Source organism: Trachemys scripta, chromosome 25 (assembly GCF_013100865.1).
Source record: "Trachemys scripta elegans isolate TJP31775 chromosome 25, CAS_Tse_1.0, whole genome shotgun sequence".
Taxonomy (NCBI): domain Eukaryota; kingdom Metazoa; phylum Chordata; order Testudines; family Emydidae; genus Trachemys; species Trachemys scripta.
Window position 1 is genome coordinate 1,909,782 of NC_048322.1, and position 12,368 is coordinate 1,922,149.

General features: G+C 45.7%; 2 protein-coding genes across 2 annotated transcripts in view; one reads left to right on the plus strand and one right to left on the minus strand.

Annotated features, from left to right (window-relative positions):
* Positions 1-11,164, plus strand: part of LOC117870004 (zinc finger protein 883-like) — a 75,153-nt gene extending 63,989 nt beyond the window's left edge. The window contains exons 2-4 of the mRNA XM_034757152.1: positions 1,336-1,980; positions 6,959-7,072; positions 7,422-11,164. Of these exons, the coding sequence (XP_034613043.1) occupies positions 1,857-1,980; positions 6,959-7,072; positions 7,422-8,971 (1,788 nt within the window). The 5' untranslated portion in view covers positions 1,336-1,856 and the 3' untranslated portion in view covers positions 8,972-11,164. The remainder of the gene's footprint in view (positions 1-1,335; positions 1,981-6,958; positions 7,073-7,421) is intronic.
* Positions 1-12,368, minus strand: part of LOC117869999 (zinc finger protein 883-like) — an 80,149-nt gene that overhangs the window by 22,691 nt on the left and 45,090 nt on the right. The gene's annotated exons all lie outside the window — the stretch shown is intronic.

Here is a 12,368-nt window from a genome sequence, read left to right on the forward strand (position 1 = left end):
CCAGACCCTGCAACCCCGGCTGGGCGCGTCCCCTCCCAGGCTCCAGCTGCACTGAGGAAGCAACGGCCGGGGGTGCAGGGTCTGGGGGCTGCCCAGCAAACCGTGAAGCCGGTAGCGCTCGGGCAGCCCTTTTCACGTGGCTGGGAGTGGGAGGGAGGAGGGGGCGGAGTTGGGGCGGGGAAAGGGCGGGGTTGGGGTGGAAATGGGCGGGGGCAGGGCCTGTGGAGGGTCCTCTTTTTTTATTTGTTAAATATGGTAACCCTACACTTTTCCTCTCAAATGATCAGCTCTCTTGTCTCTCCTGCTGGGGTGTGGCTGCCACGGGGTCAGTGTCAGAGGGAATCATCGAAAGTGACTCCTTTGTTCTAGCATTGTGTTCAGAGACTTTGTTATGGGATGTGGGGAGAGAGAAGGGAGGTTAAAAATATGTCTGTGGGCTTAGCCTGGCAGGAGGGGACAGGTCTACACTGTAATAAAGAGATTGAGCATTTTCTCAGCATGGCAGAATGTAGGGTGTCTGTCTGCAGGGAAAGAGCCTGGGGGAATCGTGCTGTGAAATTAACTAAAGCCTGTTCTGAATCCTCCAGAACTGCCCTTCTAATCCATACAGTCCAAAGAATGATGTCCATGTTTCACTCCAATTCATCGCAGCCTCCTATGGGACGGGGAGAGAAATGGCTGCAGAGGAGCCAGTTTATGTAGGGATCATCGGGGGGTTGCTGGTGGGTTCCTGCAGGAGAGAGGGGGACAGCAAATATACGGGAGATGGGAAAGTTTGCACAGTCTGGTTTGGAGGTTTCAGTGGGGCAGGACATGCACAGGGTAGAGAAAGGGAGGAGGACAGGCCATGGCAAACCTGCTGGGAGTTGTTTAATAAGTGGCCTAGATTCTGGGAACAGACCCATGAGGTTCGGAGGTGGAAAAATGCTCTAATTTGTTGAACAGAAAATAACCCACCTACATGGAGCTAGGAAAACTGACCAGACTCCTAGTCCTTGAGGCTGACCTAACTAACCAGTGGCTGCTGTGAGATAGGAAGGGGGCACCCACCAGTCAGGTTTAGGGGAGATTCTCCTCCCTTCATATCCAGCTCCTCACAATGAGGAGGGTGTTGGGGCTTCCTACCAGGGAGCTCTCCCTGGACCCTGCTAGAGGTCCCATCTCCTGCATCAGTCTGTGGCTAGTAGGTGTGTGATGGATCTGCTGGGAGAGACAAGGGGCTCTCTCTTTGTCCCTTCACCCTGAGCTTCCATTTGATCGGCTCCTCTCCCCCCACAAATACTGGGGCTGTGAGTGGGGCAGCAGGTACTGAGTGTTGGGCTCTTGCTCTTTCAGGGGCTGGTGACCTGCGAGGAGGTGGCTGTATATTTCACCAGGGAAGAGGGGGCTCTGCTGGACCCCACTCAGAGAACTCTCTACAGAGACATCATGCAGGAGAACTATGAGTATGTGACCTCGCTGGGTAAGGGTTACTGTCCCCTCGGTTCTTGGAAGGGGAAATGAAGAAATAAGGTTCACACCAGCCCACAATGCCACCTCTACTCTGTCCTGTTTCAGCATCACCCCAATATGCCAGTAACACACACACTACGAGAGACCCTCCCCTGCTGCAGAACGCTTTGGGAACAGAGTGCAGGAGCAGTATCTCAGTGTGTCAAATATCTCTGGTTTGTTCAAGTAAAGCTGGAGGTTAGGTCCAGCATAACGAACAGAAGCTTCCTACCCCTGACCTTCTCTTCAAACCTGAGCCTTCTCCACCCAGACCAGAATGTCCTTGGGGTATAAAAAACAGGCTGCTAGAGTCAGAACTGCTGGTCCAGGGTTACTTATCACACAGACACTCAGTGCACCCTTGAATGCTGGCTGGGAGTATCCAGAAAAGGGAGCTCCAGCAGCAGAACATTGAATCTCACCCAGGATTACAGATGACACAAATCCTCACTATTCTGGATTGCACCCCAGCATGTGAAAATGGCCTAGGTTGGTCGTGAAACTTCTTGAGCCATGCAGAGTCTTGCTCCTCCATCACCATGTGTAATAGCCCCAGTTTCATGTCCCTGCAAGCTCTTTGGATTTTTGAGTCCCTCATTGCCAAAGTCACATGATCCTGATTCTTCTTTTTACATTCTGAGTTTCCAGACTAATTAGACTCTGTTGCTCCTGAATTACAGCTTCTAATTTCCCAGTGTTCTCCACACCCAGGTATTTTCCTACTCCCTTCCATTACGTTGGACTCACTACATTCCCTAGTACATAAGAACGGCCATACTGGGTCAGATCAAAAGTCCATCTAGCCCAGTATCTTGTCTTCCAATAGTGACCAATACCAGGTGTCCCATAGGGTATGATCAGAACAGGTAATCATCAAGTGATTCATCTCCTGTCGCCCATTCCCAGCTTATGGCAAACAGAGTTTTTAGGGACACCATCCCTGCCCATTCTGGCTAATAGCCTTTAATGTACCTATCCTCCATGAATTTATCACGTTCTTTTTTGAACCCTGTTATAGTCTTGGCCTTCACAACATCCTTTGGCAAAGAGTTCCACAGGTTGACTGTGCATTGTTTGAAGAAATACTTCCTTTTGTTTGTTTTAAACCTGCTGCCTATTCATTTCATTGGGTGATTCCTAGTCCTTGTGTTATGAGAAGGAGTAAATAACACTTCCTTATTTACTTTCTCCACACCAGTCATGATTTTATAGACCTCTCTCATATCCCCCCTTCTTCGTCTCTTTTCCAAGCTGAGAAGTCCCGGTCTTTTTAATCTCTCTTCACACAGAAGCTGTTTCATACCCCTAGTTGTCCCCCCCCCCCCGCCTTTTTCTAAACCTTTTCCAATTCCAATATATGTTTTTTGAGATGGGGCAACCACATCTGCCCGCAGTATTCAAGATGTGGGCGAACCATGGATTTATATAGAGGCAATATAACACAGTAACTCCTCACTTAAAATCATCCCGGTTAACGTTGTTCTTCTGCTGATCAATTAGGGAACATGCTCGTTTAAAGTTGCGCAATGCTCCCTTGTAATGTCATTTGGCAACCGCCTGCTTTGTTCACTGCTTGCAGGAAGAGCAGCCCGTTGCAGCTAGCTGGTGGGGGCTTGGAACCAGGGTGGACCGGAAGCCCCCCTATCAGCTCTATGTTCCCCTAAATTGCCTGGGCATCAGCTGCCCAGCAGGCTACCAATTACTGGCAGTTCAGCTGTCCCTCCCCCCACTGCCATGTGCTGCTCCTGCCCTCTGCCTTGGAGCTGCTCCTTGAGAGTTCTGCTTGCTGTGTGGGGTGAGAGGGGGAAGAAGGGGGCTGTCAGAGTGTCCCCCTCCCCCCTGCTCCTGCACCCCACTTACCCCATCTTCCATAGAGCAGGGGGGACACATGACAAGGCTCAGGATGGAGGGAGTTTCCTGGCAGCAGCTGCGGTCTCAGCTTGCCTATCTAATTAACAAGGCAGTGTACTTAAGAGTGGGGTCAGCATACTTAAAGGGGAAATGCACATCTCTCTCTCATACACACACAGTGTGTGTCTCTGTCTGCCATGCAGTCTCCCTTCTCCATTCCTGCTGCCTTGTAGAGTGTGAGGCTACGTTAACAACGAATTAACCCTTGAGGGCTCAGCCAATTGCTAGTTCATCATTTAGCAGTAAGGCATTCCCTGGGAAACATCCCACTCTCTGACTTCACCACCTCAACCAAGCTTCACAATCATCATTGCTGTGTACCAGAATTAAATTATTTGTTTAAAACTTATACTCTGTGTGTGTGTGTGTGTGTAGATATAGTCTTTTGTCTGGTGAAAAAAATTTCCCTGGAACCTAACCCCCTCATTTACATTAATTCTTATGGGGAAATTGGATTCACTTAACATCATTTTGCTTAAATGCGCATTTTTTCAGGAACATAACTACAATGTTAAGTGAGGAGTTACTGTATTTTCTGTCTTATTATCTATCCCTTTTTTAATGATTTCCAGCATTCTGTTCGCTTTTTCACTGCCTCTGTGGATGTTTCCTGAGAACTATGCACAATGACTCCAAGATCCCTCTCTTGAGTGGAAACTGCTAATTTAGACCCCATAAACTATATATGTATGTGTGTGTATGTATGTATAGTTGGGATTATGTTTTCCAATGGGCTGCAATATATGTTATCCTAACATCTAGTACTGCTGAGATCCTGCATTCAGTAATATCCCTGCCCTTCCTGTTCCCTTTCTCCACTGAACCCCACCAGCCCATGCTTACTGTTCCCAGCTTCCCCAGGACTCTCTCATTGTCTCTGGACCTCTGTCAAGAAGAAGCAGTGCCAGGGAGACTTGCCCTCTGTCTGGAGTCTTTGATTTCTGGGACATGGATTTACTTTCTGTGTTTTAGGAGCCTCTTTGAAATTGAGTGTCTGTGACATTAACCAGAGTACAATCTGGACAGTTGAACAGCTGTGTCCCCTCAGTTCCCCAAGCTGGGGTGCCTTTTACACTGTTTTACTGTGAAAAAAGCCACTCCTGGGCAGTTAACACACAGTCTCCAGCATGTAACTTGCTCCCAGCAACACAGTATTGAGTGCTGCTAGTCAGCGACTCCCGAATTACAGTACCCCACAGGAGAACCCCAGAAAATTCTCTGGTCCCAGACTTCCCCCAGAAATGTGCATCTTGCACTGTCCAGCACACTACTGAACAACACAAGCTTATAGGAAGTCTGTCATTTCATTAGTGGAAAATGACATGCACCATTATCCCAAATGGAGTTTCCAACACACTTTAATCCAAACACACCGGTTTAATAAAACAATGAAACAAAATTAACTACTGGGGAAAAAAAGATTTTTAAGTGACCACAGGTAATGAGGCATAAAAGTCAGAATTTGTTTACAAAAGAAACGCAAGATAAAACACAAACTAACGTCTAACTTAACAATCAAAAATGGATTCAAAGCAAATGCTTCTCTTACCTATGCTGAGACAGGCTGGCTTTCCTTTCAGCCAGGACTCCCCCTAACCTGCCCCTGCCGCCCAAGTTCAGTTCTTTAGGAGTTGTCATGAGCAGAGGGAGAGAGAGAGAGAGAGGCTCAAGCATTTTCCTCACCTCTTTATAATTCAGTCCTTTGTACTAGAAACAACTGAAGTTCTCAGCTGAGTCATGGTGACAGGCTGTCTGTTGTAGATAGTAGCCTCAAGTGGTCCCTGTGATGGAATGTAAATGTTGTCTTCACACCTTCCCCCTGCCGCAGAATGGCTATTTGACCAGCTGTTTGGGTTGCTGTATCTGAGGAACTGGTCTGTGGGTGTTCCCCAGAATTGTAACTTTTTCAGTAATATCATACAGTAAAATCTGATAACTTTACATACAGTGTTGCTACACATTTTAACAGGAGGATAATATTCAGTAGATTGAGTTTTCAAATGATACCTCACAAGCCATACTGTGTACAAAATTAATCATAATTTTCTAGAAGAGTGAACATAGGGGTACAGACTGGCAGTGTCTGACTGTCTGCATGTTCCCAGCCGATATGTGGGTATTTTAATCCCTCATAAGCAGAGTGTTTTGAATCTTCAAGGTTGGTCCTGGGAATTCACTGGTTTACTAAGTGTGACACTGTGTGGAATTGTGAGACGCTTTCTATTACTATTTTATTATTATTAATACCAATCTGACAAAATTAAAATGAATCATGTTAGATATGCCATGTAAGGTGTCAGTGAAAATGTTATGATTTTCCAAGTATGATAATTTTGTTTCTGTTGGTATCACCTTTGTATTGTGAGTTATAGATATGTAGGATATATCTGTATTTCCAGACTTGTGCAGCGTTTCCGGGTGACACCCCCAGACATATTGGCATCAGCACTGCCTAGCCTGTTTGATGGCCCATCCAGGGTCATCGCTGTACAATGAGCCCATGGAAAGGACCAAGAGAATACACCTATTGAGTCAGCAAGATATGCAGGGGTATGCCTGTGTACTGAGAACTCCAGTTTTTCCATGCCATGTGCTGTGAAGCTTGTGTTTGGGACACAGGAACTACAGGCCACATGGCAAAAGGAATGTAAAGGGCACCTGCATCATCTCCATTTTGTCTTCAATCCCTCTTCCTACCTCTGGAGCAACTTCTCTACAAACTGAGTCCTTGAATAAAGGACTAAATGACTCATCCGAGCTGTGGATGTCTTCCAGACAGACTTTCAAGCCAGCAACTCACCAATACTGCTAAGAACCCAGTATAGATTTCAGAATGTATCTGACCGCCTTCCCATTTAACTTCTTTCTCTCTTTCTTTCTTCTAAACCTTTAGTTTAGATGCAAAAGGATTGGCTAGGAGCATGATATTTTGGGTAAGATCCAAACCTGTAGTGACTTGGTACTGTGGCTGACCCTTTGGGGTAAGAAGAACATTTTGTCTATGCACAGAGATTTTAAATAACCTCTCACTGTACTGGATCTAGGTGCTGATTGGGAGTCAGAGAACTGGGCTGCAATAAAGGGGGCTGTGGGATTTCTTTTTTCAGCTTCTTGATAACCAGTGTGGGTGATCAGAAGCATAGTTTGTGACTGGTCAGTGACTTCAACTTCAGTGTCAGAGGGGTAGCCGTGTTAGTCTGGATCTGTAAAAAGCAACAGAGTCCTGTGGCACCTTTAAGACTAACCGATGTATTGGAGCATAAGCTGCATCTGATGAAGTGGGTATTCACCCACGAAAGCTTATGCTCCAATACATCGGTTAGTCTTAAAGATGCCACAGGACTCTTAGTTGCTTTCAACTTCAGTGTTAACCACCAGTTTTGGGAGCATTTGCTCTCCCTTTTTCAGCCTACCCTGACCTTGGCATTTTCAGTCAGGACTGTCCCAGGCACACCAGGTCACACTAAGCATTGAAGTTAAATTAATAGAATGTTTGTTTTTTTATGACAAAGTCTTATGAAATCAACTTAACTCCTTTGTTCTTTCATCTGAGCAGGGTTTCCAGTTTCCCAACCTAATATGATGTCCCAGCTGGAACAAGGGGAAGAGTCATGGGTCCCAGACCTCCAGGGTTCAGAGGAAAGAGAGATCCTGAGAGCTTCCTGCACAGGTGAGAAAACATTAAAGCAACTCAGAATCTGTAAGTGCCTGAAGGAAACATCTGGGATGCCCTACAAAGACCTTGGGAGGTCTCTTGGTTCATTATTGTTCCTCCAAGGGGTTGTATCCTTGGGGTAAATATAGCTCATGGCTTCCTGTAGATCCTAGCAGACACCAGGCAGTAGCTTGCTCACTTCCCCCTGTGAATTTGGATGGGATGTGAAGGCTGAATTGATCCTCCTCCTCTCCCCTGTTTGGGGGAGTTCAGTTCGTGATTTTTATTTGACCTCTCTCCAACACTTGTTTTGGTTTTGCCTTCCCCTTTCCATCCCTGTTTGAGGTTTCTGTCTCTATCACAGCAGGTGATGCAATGCTTTGTGAGAAGGAGGAGCAGAATTCTCAGCAGGAAAATATTGAGCAAGTAGAAAAACACAGAGCATTATCACAACAATCAAAAAGGAATGTGTCCAGGGATTATGAGCAGGGAAAATCCTGTGAAATTCAGCACAGACCAGAAACACAGCAGGGAAACCAGCCAGGGGAGAAAGCGGGTAAATTTATTTCCTGTTGGGGAACTCAAAAGGGCCTCAAGGAAACCACAGCACAGCAGGAAATCCTCAGGAGAAAGAGAAAAAATACATGCACTGAGTGTGGGAAAAACTTCATTCACAAATCAAGCCTTTCTGTTCATCTGAGAATCCACACGGGGGAGAAGCCCTACGAATGCCGTGAGTGTGGAAAATGCTTCACTAGCAGCTCATACCTTTCTAAACATCAGAGGATCCACACAGATGACAGGCCCTACGAATGCAGAGAGTGTGGGAAAAGATTCACTCGCAGATCAGGCCTTTTTCAACATCAGAGAATCCACACAAGGGAGAGGCCCTATGATTGCAGTGAGTGTGGGAAAACCTTCAATCGCAACTCGCATCTTCTTAGTCATCAGAGAATCCACACAGGAGAGAGGCCCTACGGATGCAGTGAGTGTGGGAAAAACTTCACTCAAAGATCAAGCCTTTCTCACCATCAGAAAATCCACACAGGGGAGAGGCCCTACGAATGCAGTGAATGTGGGGAAAGCTTCACTCAAAGATCAAGCCTTTCTCACCATCAGAAAATCCACACAGGGGAGAGGCCCTACGAATGTGGTGAGTGTGAAAAATGCTTCACTAGCAGCTCAGCCCTTTCTATTCATCAGAGAATCCACACAGGGGAGAGGCCCTACAAATGCAGTGAGTGTGGGGAAAGCTTCACTCACAGATCAGGCCTTTTTCACCATCAGAGAATCCACACAGGGGAGAGGCCCTATGAATGTCATGAGTGTGGGAAAACCTTCAATCGCAGCTCGCACCTTATTAGTCATCAGAAAATCCACACAGGGGAGAGGCCCTATAAATGCAGAGAGTGTGGGAAAAACTTCATTCACCGATCAGCTCTTTCTGTTCATCAGAGAATCCACACAGGGGAGAGGCCCTATGAATGCAGTGAGTGTGGGAAAACCTTCAGTCAATGCTCAAGCCTTATTAGTCATCAGAGTATCCACACAGGAGAGAGGCCCTATGAATGCAGCGAGTGTGGGAAAAACTTCACTCGCAGATCAGCCCTTTGTGAACATCAGAGACTCCACACAGGGGAGAGGCCCTATGAATGCAGTGAGTGTGGAAAAAGCTTCACTCAAAGATCAGCCCTTTCTGTTCATCAAAGAATCCACACAGGTGAGAGGCCCTACAAATGCAGTGAGTGTGGAAAATGCTTCACTAGCAGCTCAGACCTTTCTAAACATCAGCGAGTCCACACAGGGGAGAGGCCCTATGAATGCAGTGAGTGTGGGAATACTTTCTCTTGGCACTCAGCCCATGTTAGCCATCAGAGAATCTGCAAGGGAGATCAACACCATAAAAACCTCTAGGGCTATCACTACCTTTTTTTTCTTTAATACTTTTCCTGATTCCCACATAGTAACTTTTAAAGCTGTTTGAACTGTTTTCAGTACTGTTAACCCTCAGCTTGTCCAGATGAGTGGCCCATTCTTGCCTTCTGCAGTTTGCCCTCTCTTGAGGTGGACCTATTTGTTCTTTGTATTGTCCCATGAGTAATTTGAGTGTACTCTTCCTATCAGGAACCAGGGAGCATCACATGTATACCATTCCTCCTATTGCAAAGTTATTGTTAGAGTCACCAATGATGCAGATTTTATCATTGCCAGTTGTTCTCACGTTGCCCTGGGTTTTGCTAAAGAGCAGCTATTATTGGGAACCTATCAAATTATATGTAAATGAAGAGGAGCAGGGGCAGCCTCTCTGACACTGGAAGGAGACAGGGTAACTCAGAGATTACCTTCTTCCCCATCACTGCAGAACTCTTACCTTTTGCCTGAGCCATGTAGAGTTTATATTCATCACATTCTATCCATCTGCTTCTCAAACTGTCATGTGATGAAGCATTCTCCATTGTCTGTGCTTGGAGATGATGCTTTGACTTCTTTAATCCTATATCAGAGTCATTATGACTAGAGAGGAAAGTGTCAAAGACCTGGGAGGGGAATTCAAATGGATCCCAAACACAGTGTGGTTATTGGGAGTTTAAATCCCAAGATCCATCTATTGGTAAAGCCACTTCTGGCAAGGGGGCTGTTTCCACCTCATTATGTGGGTGCTCTGATACTAAAAAAAATTCTAAATAACATAACTGACTATTGAGACAGTGCTGAGTGAAGCAGGTTTGAATGGATCAGAAGAGAATGTGATGGGAGAATCTCTTGTCCTGATTCTGAAAACTCAGATGTAACCTGCTCTGGAATTTCACTTGACACTTCCAATGTCATGAATTCTATCTCTCTGTGATGTGGGTTTCTATCTTTCCTGAAGGCTATTTGGTCACCTAATTGGATATTAGTTCAGTTTCATAGAATGTAGCTCAGATTTATTGGAGAATTTAAGACACATGACCATTTGCTAAAGTCATCATTTCTCACTTCAGCTTTGCTTTTTCTCCATCCCTCCTTGATGACATGGAGAAAGCTCTGTCAACAAGAGAGAACTCTCCAAGTTACTGGATATGCTAACAAAGAAACAGCAGTGATTTAAAATCTCCATTCGGAAATGGTGAACAACAGCAGAACCCCAACTAACTGAAGGAAGTGTATATGAGCACAGTGTAGTTCACTTGTTTAAGGCAATATTGTCTCAGATGATCTGGGGAGAGAATTCCATATTAAGTGATTTTGAAGTAGGGAAAATGCCCATGATTTGGTTCCCAAAGCATTTGTAACCCAGGCCCTACAGAAGGTCTGTCCTAGCTAATCCTATGATATGGGAAATGCTGCCCTTCGTGGCACAGATGTTGAGAAAATAGAAATGGGATTTTTGTTGAATTCACCATTTGTAGGTGCTAAAAATGTGTATAAAATGAAATCAGTGTTGAAAATGTAATAGCTTCAGAAAAATAGATATTCTTGAATAGAAACGCCAGCTCTGGTAACTAATAGAGATTCTGATCCAGGCGTGGATCCAGTCCCTTGCCTGGACCTGTGCCACCGAATTAAAGAAAAGCTGGGCATGTTTCAGAAAGCCATTTCTCACTAACACTGCTGAGATTTTGAGTGGTTTTGTAAAGGATTCCACTTCAGAGAAGTGTAAATTTACCCTAACCAAGGCCAAAGATTTGGAAAGAACTGGGGTTGAAAGAGTCCACACCCAGTTCTTGGCTTCCACCCCCGTAAAGGGAGCTATAGTGACCAATGACCCAAGGAAAATTGTTTGTACCACTCCACTTCCTAGTTCAGTGTCCCTGATGACAGTTCCAAAGGATGCCAGGGTTAGATAGAGAACAAACATCCTTTATCGTTTGGATCCAAACCCTGGAAAAACACTCTGGGTCCATTCACCAAGGAGATCCCTAACAACCAGTGATGCTTCATCAAAGGCAATCACTGCAACAGACTGAAGTGTGAGGTGAGAATCTACTTAGATAGGGAAAGATAACTATTAAAAAGTGTAGGTTGCGTTTTGTAATTTTGTTCCGTTGGGTAACGGTTGGTTTCCATCATGCATGTTTGTTTCTGTTTAAATTTCTATTCCTTTTTAAATAAATTTCCATTTGTTCGATAAGTGTACTGAAGTGCTGTGTGTGAAACAGGAGCAGTGGTCTACAGTAAAACTGGTAACAGGGGATATACCATTGCTTCAGGAAAAGAGGATCTGGGATTTCTCTGAGTATCTGGTGATCGGGGCTGGACGCCAGAGGGGGACACATTGAAGGAACTCAGGGCTTAGGGTGCCTCTATTGTTGACTGGCAGGGCTGCTGTAGCTCAGAGGAGGGTGCTTGAGTGCCTGACAGGCTGGGTGAGTTTGGTTACTAACATCCAGCTGGCAAATGCAAAAGTCCCTCTTACTAGTGACAGGTGGCAACAAGGAGACTCACAGCCCTCAGCACCCTGAGAAGGGTCACAATGTGCATCTATGTTGATCCACCTGTCATGTCCACACCGGAATGGCACCCTATAGCATAGTTCCCTGAATGAAAATAGACCTAAAACTCTGCCCATGAAATCATGGAACATGTGATCTTTGCTCTGTGAAGGCATGTAAAGAATCCAAGCACTGGAGGGTAGGGATTGGGTCCAGAGTGACCTAAACAAATTGGAGGATTGGGCCAAAAGAAATCTGAGGTTCAACAATGACAAGTGCAGAGTCCTGCACTTAGGAAGGAAGAATCCCAGGCACTGCTACAGGCTGGGGCCTGACTGGCTAAGCAGCAGTTCTGCAGAAAAGGACCTGGGAATTACTGTGGATGAGAAGCTGGATCAGAGTCAACAGTGTGCCCTTGTTGCCAAGAAGGCTAACGGCATATGGTGCTGCATTAGGGCGTTGCCAGCAGATTGAGAGAAGTGATTATTTCCCTTCTATTTGGCACAGGTGAGGCCACATCGGGAGTATTGCATCCAACTTTTGGGCCCCCCATTACAGAAGGCATGTGGACAAATTGGAGAGATTCCAGCAGAGGACAACAAAAATGATTATGGGGTTGGGGCACATGATTTATGAGGAGAGGCTCAGGGAACTGGGCTTGTTTAGTCTGCAGAAGAAAAGAGTGAGGGGAGATTTGATAGCAGCCTTCAACTACCTGAAGGGGGATTCCAAAGAGGATGGAGCTCGGCTGTTCTCGGTGGCAGATGACAGAACAAGAAGTAATGGTTTCAAGTTGCAGTGGGGGAGGTCTAGGTTGGATATTAGGAAACACTATTTCACTAGGAGGGTGGTGAAACTCTGGAATGGTGGTGGAATCTCCATCCTTAGAGGTTTTT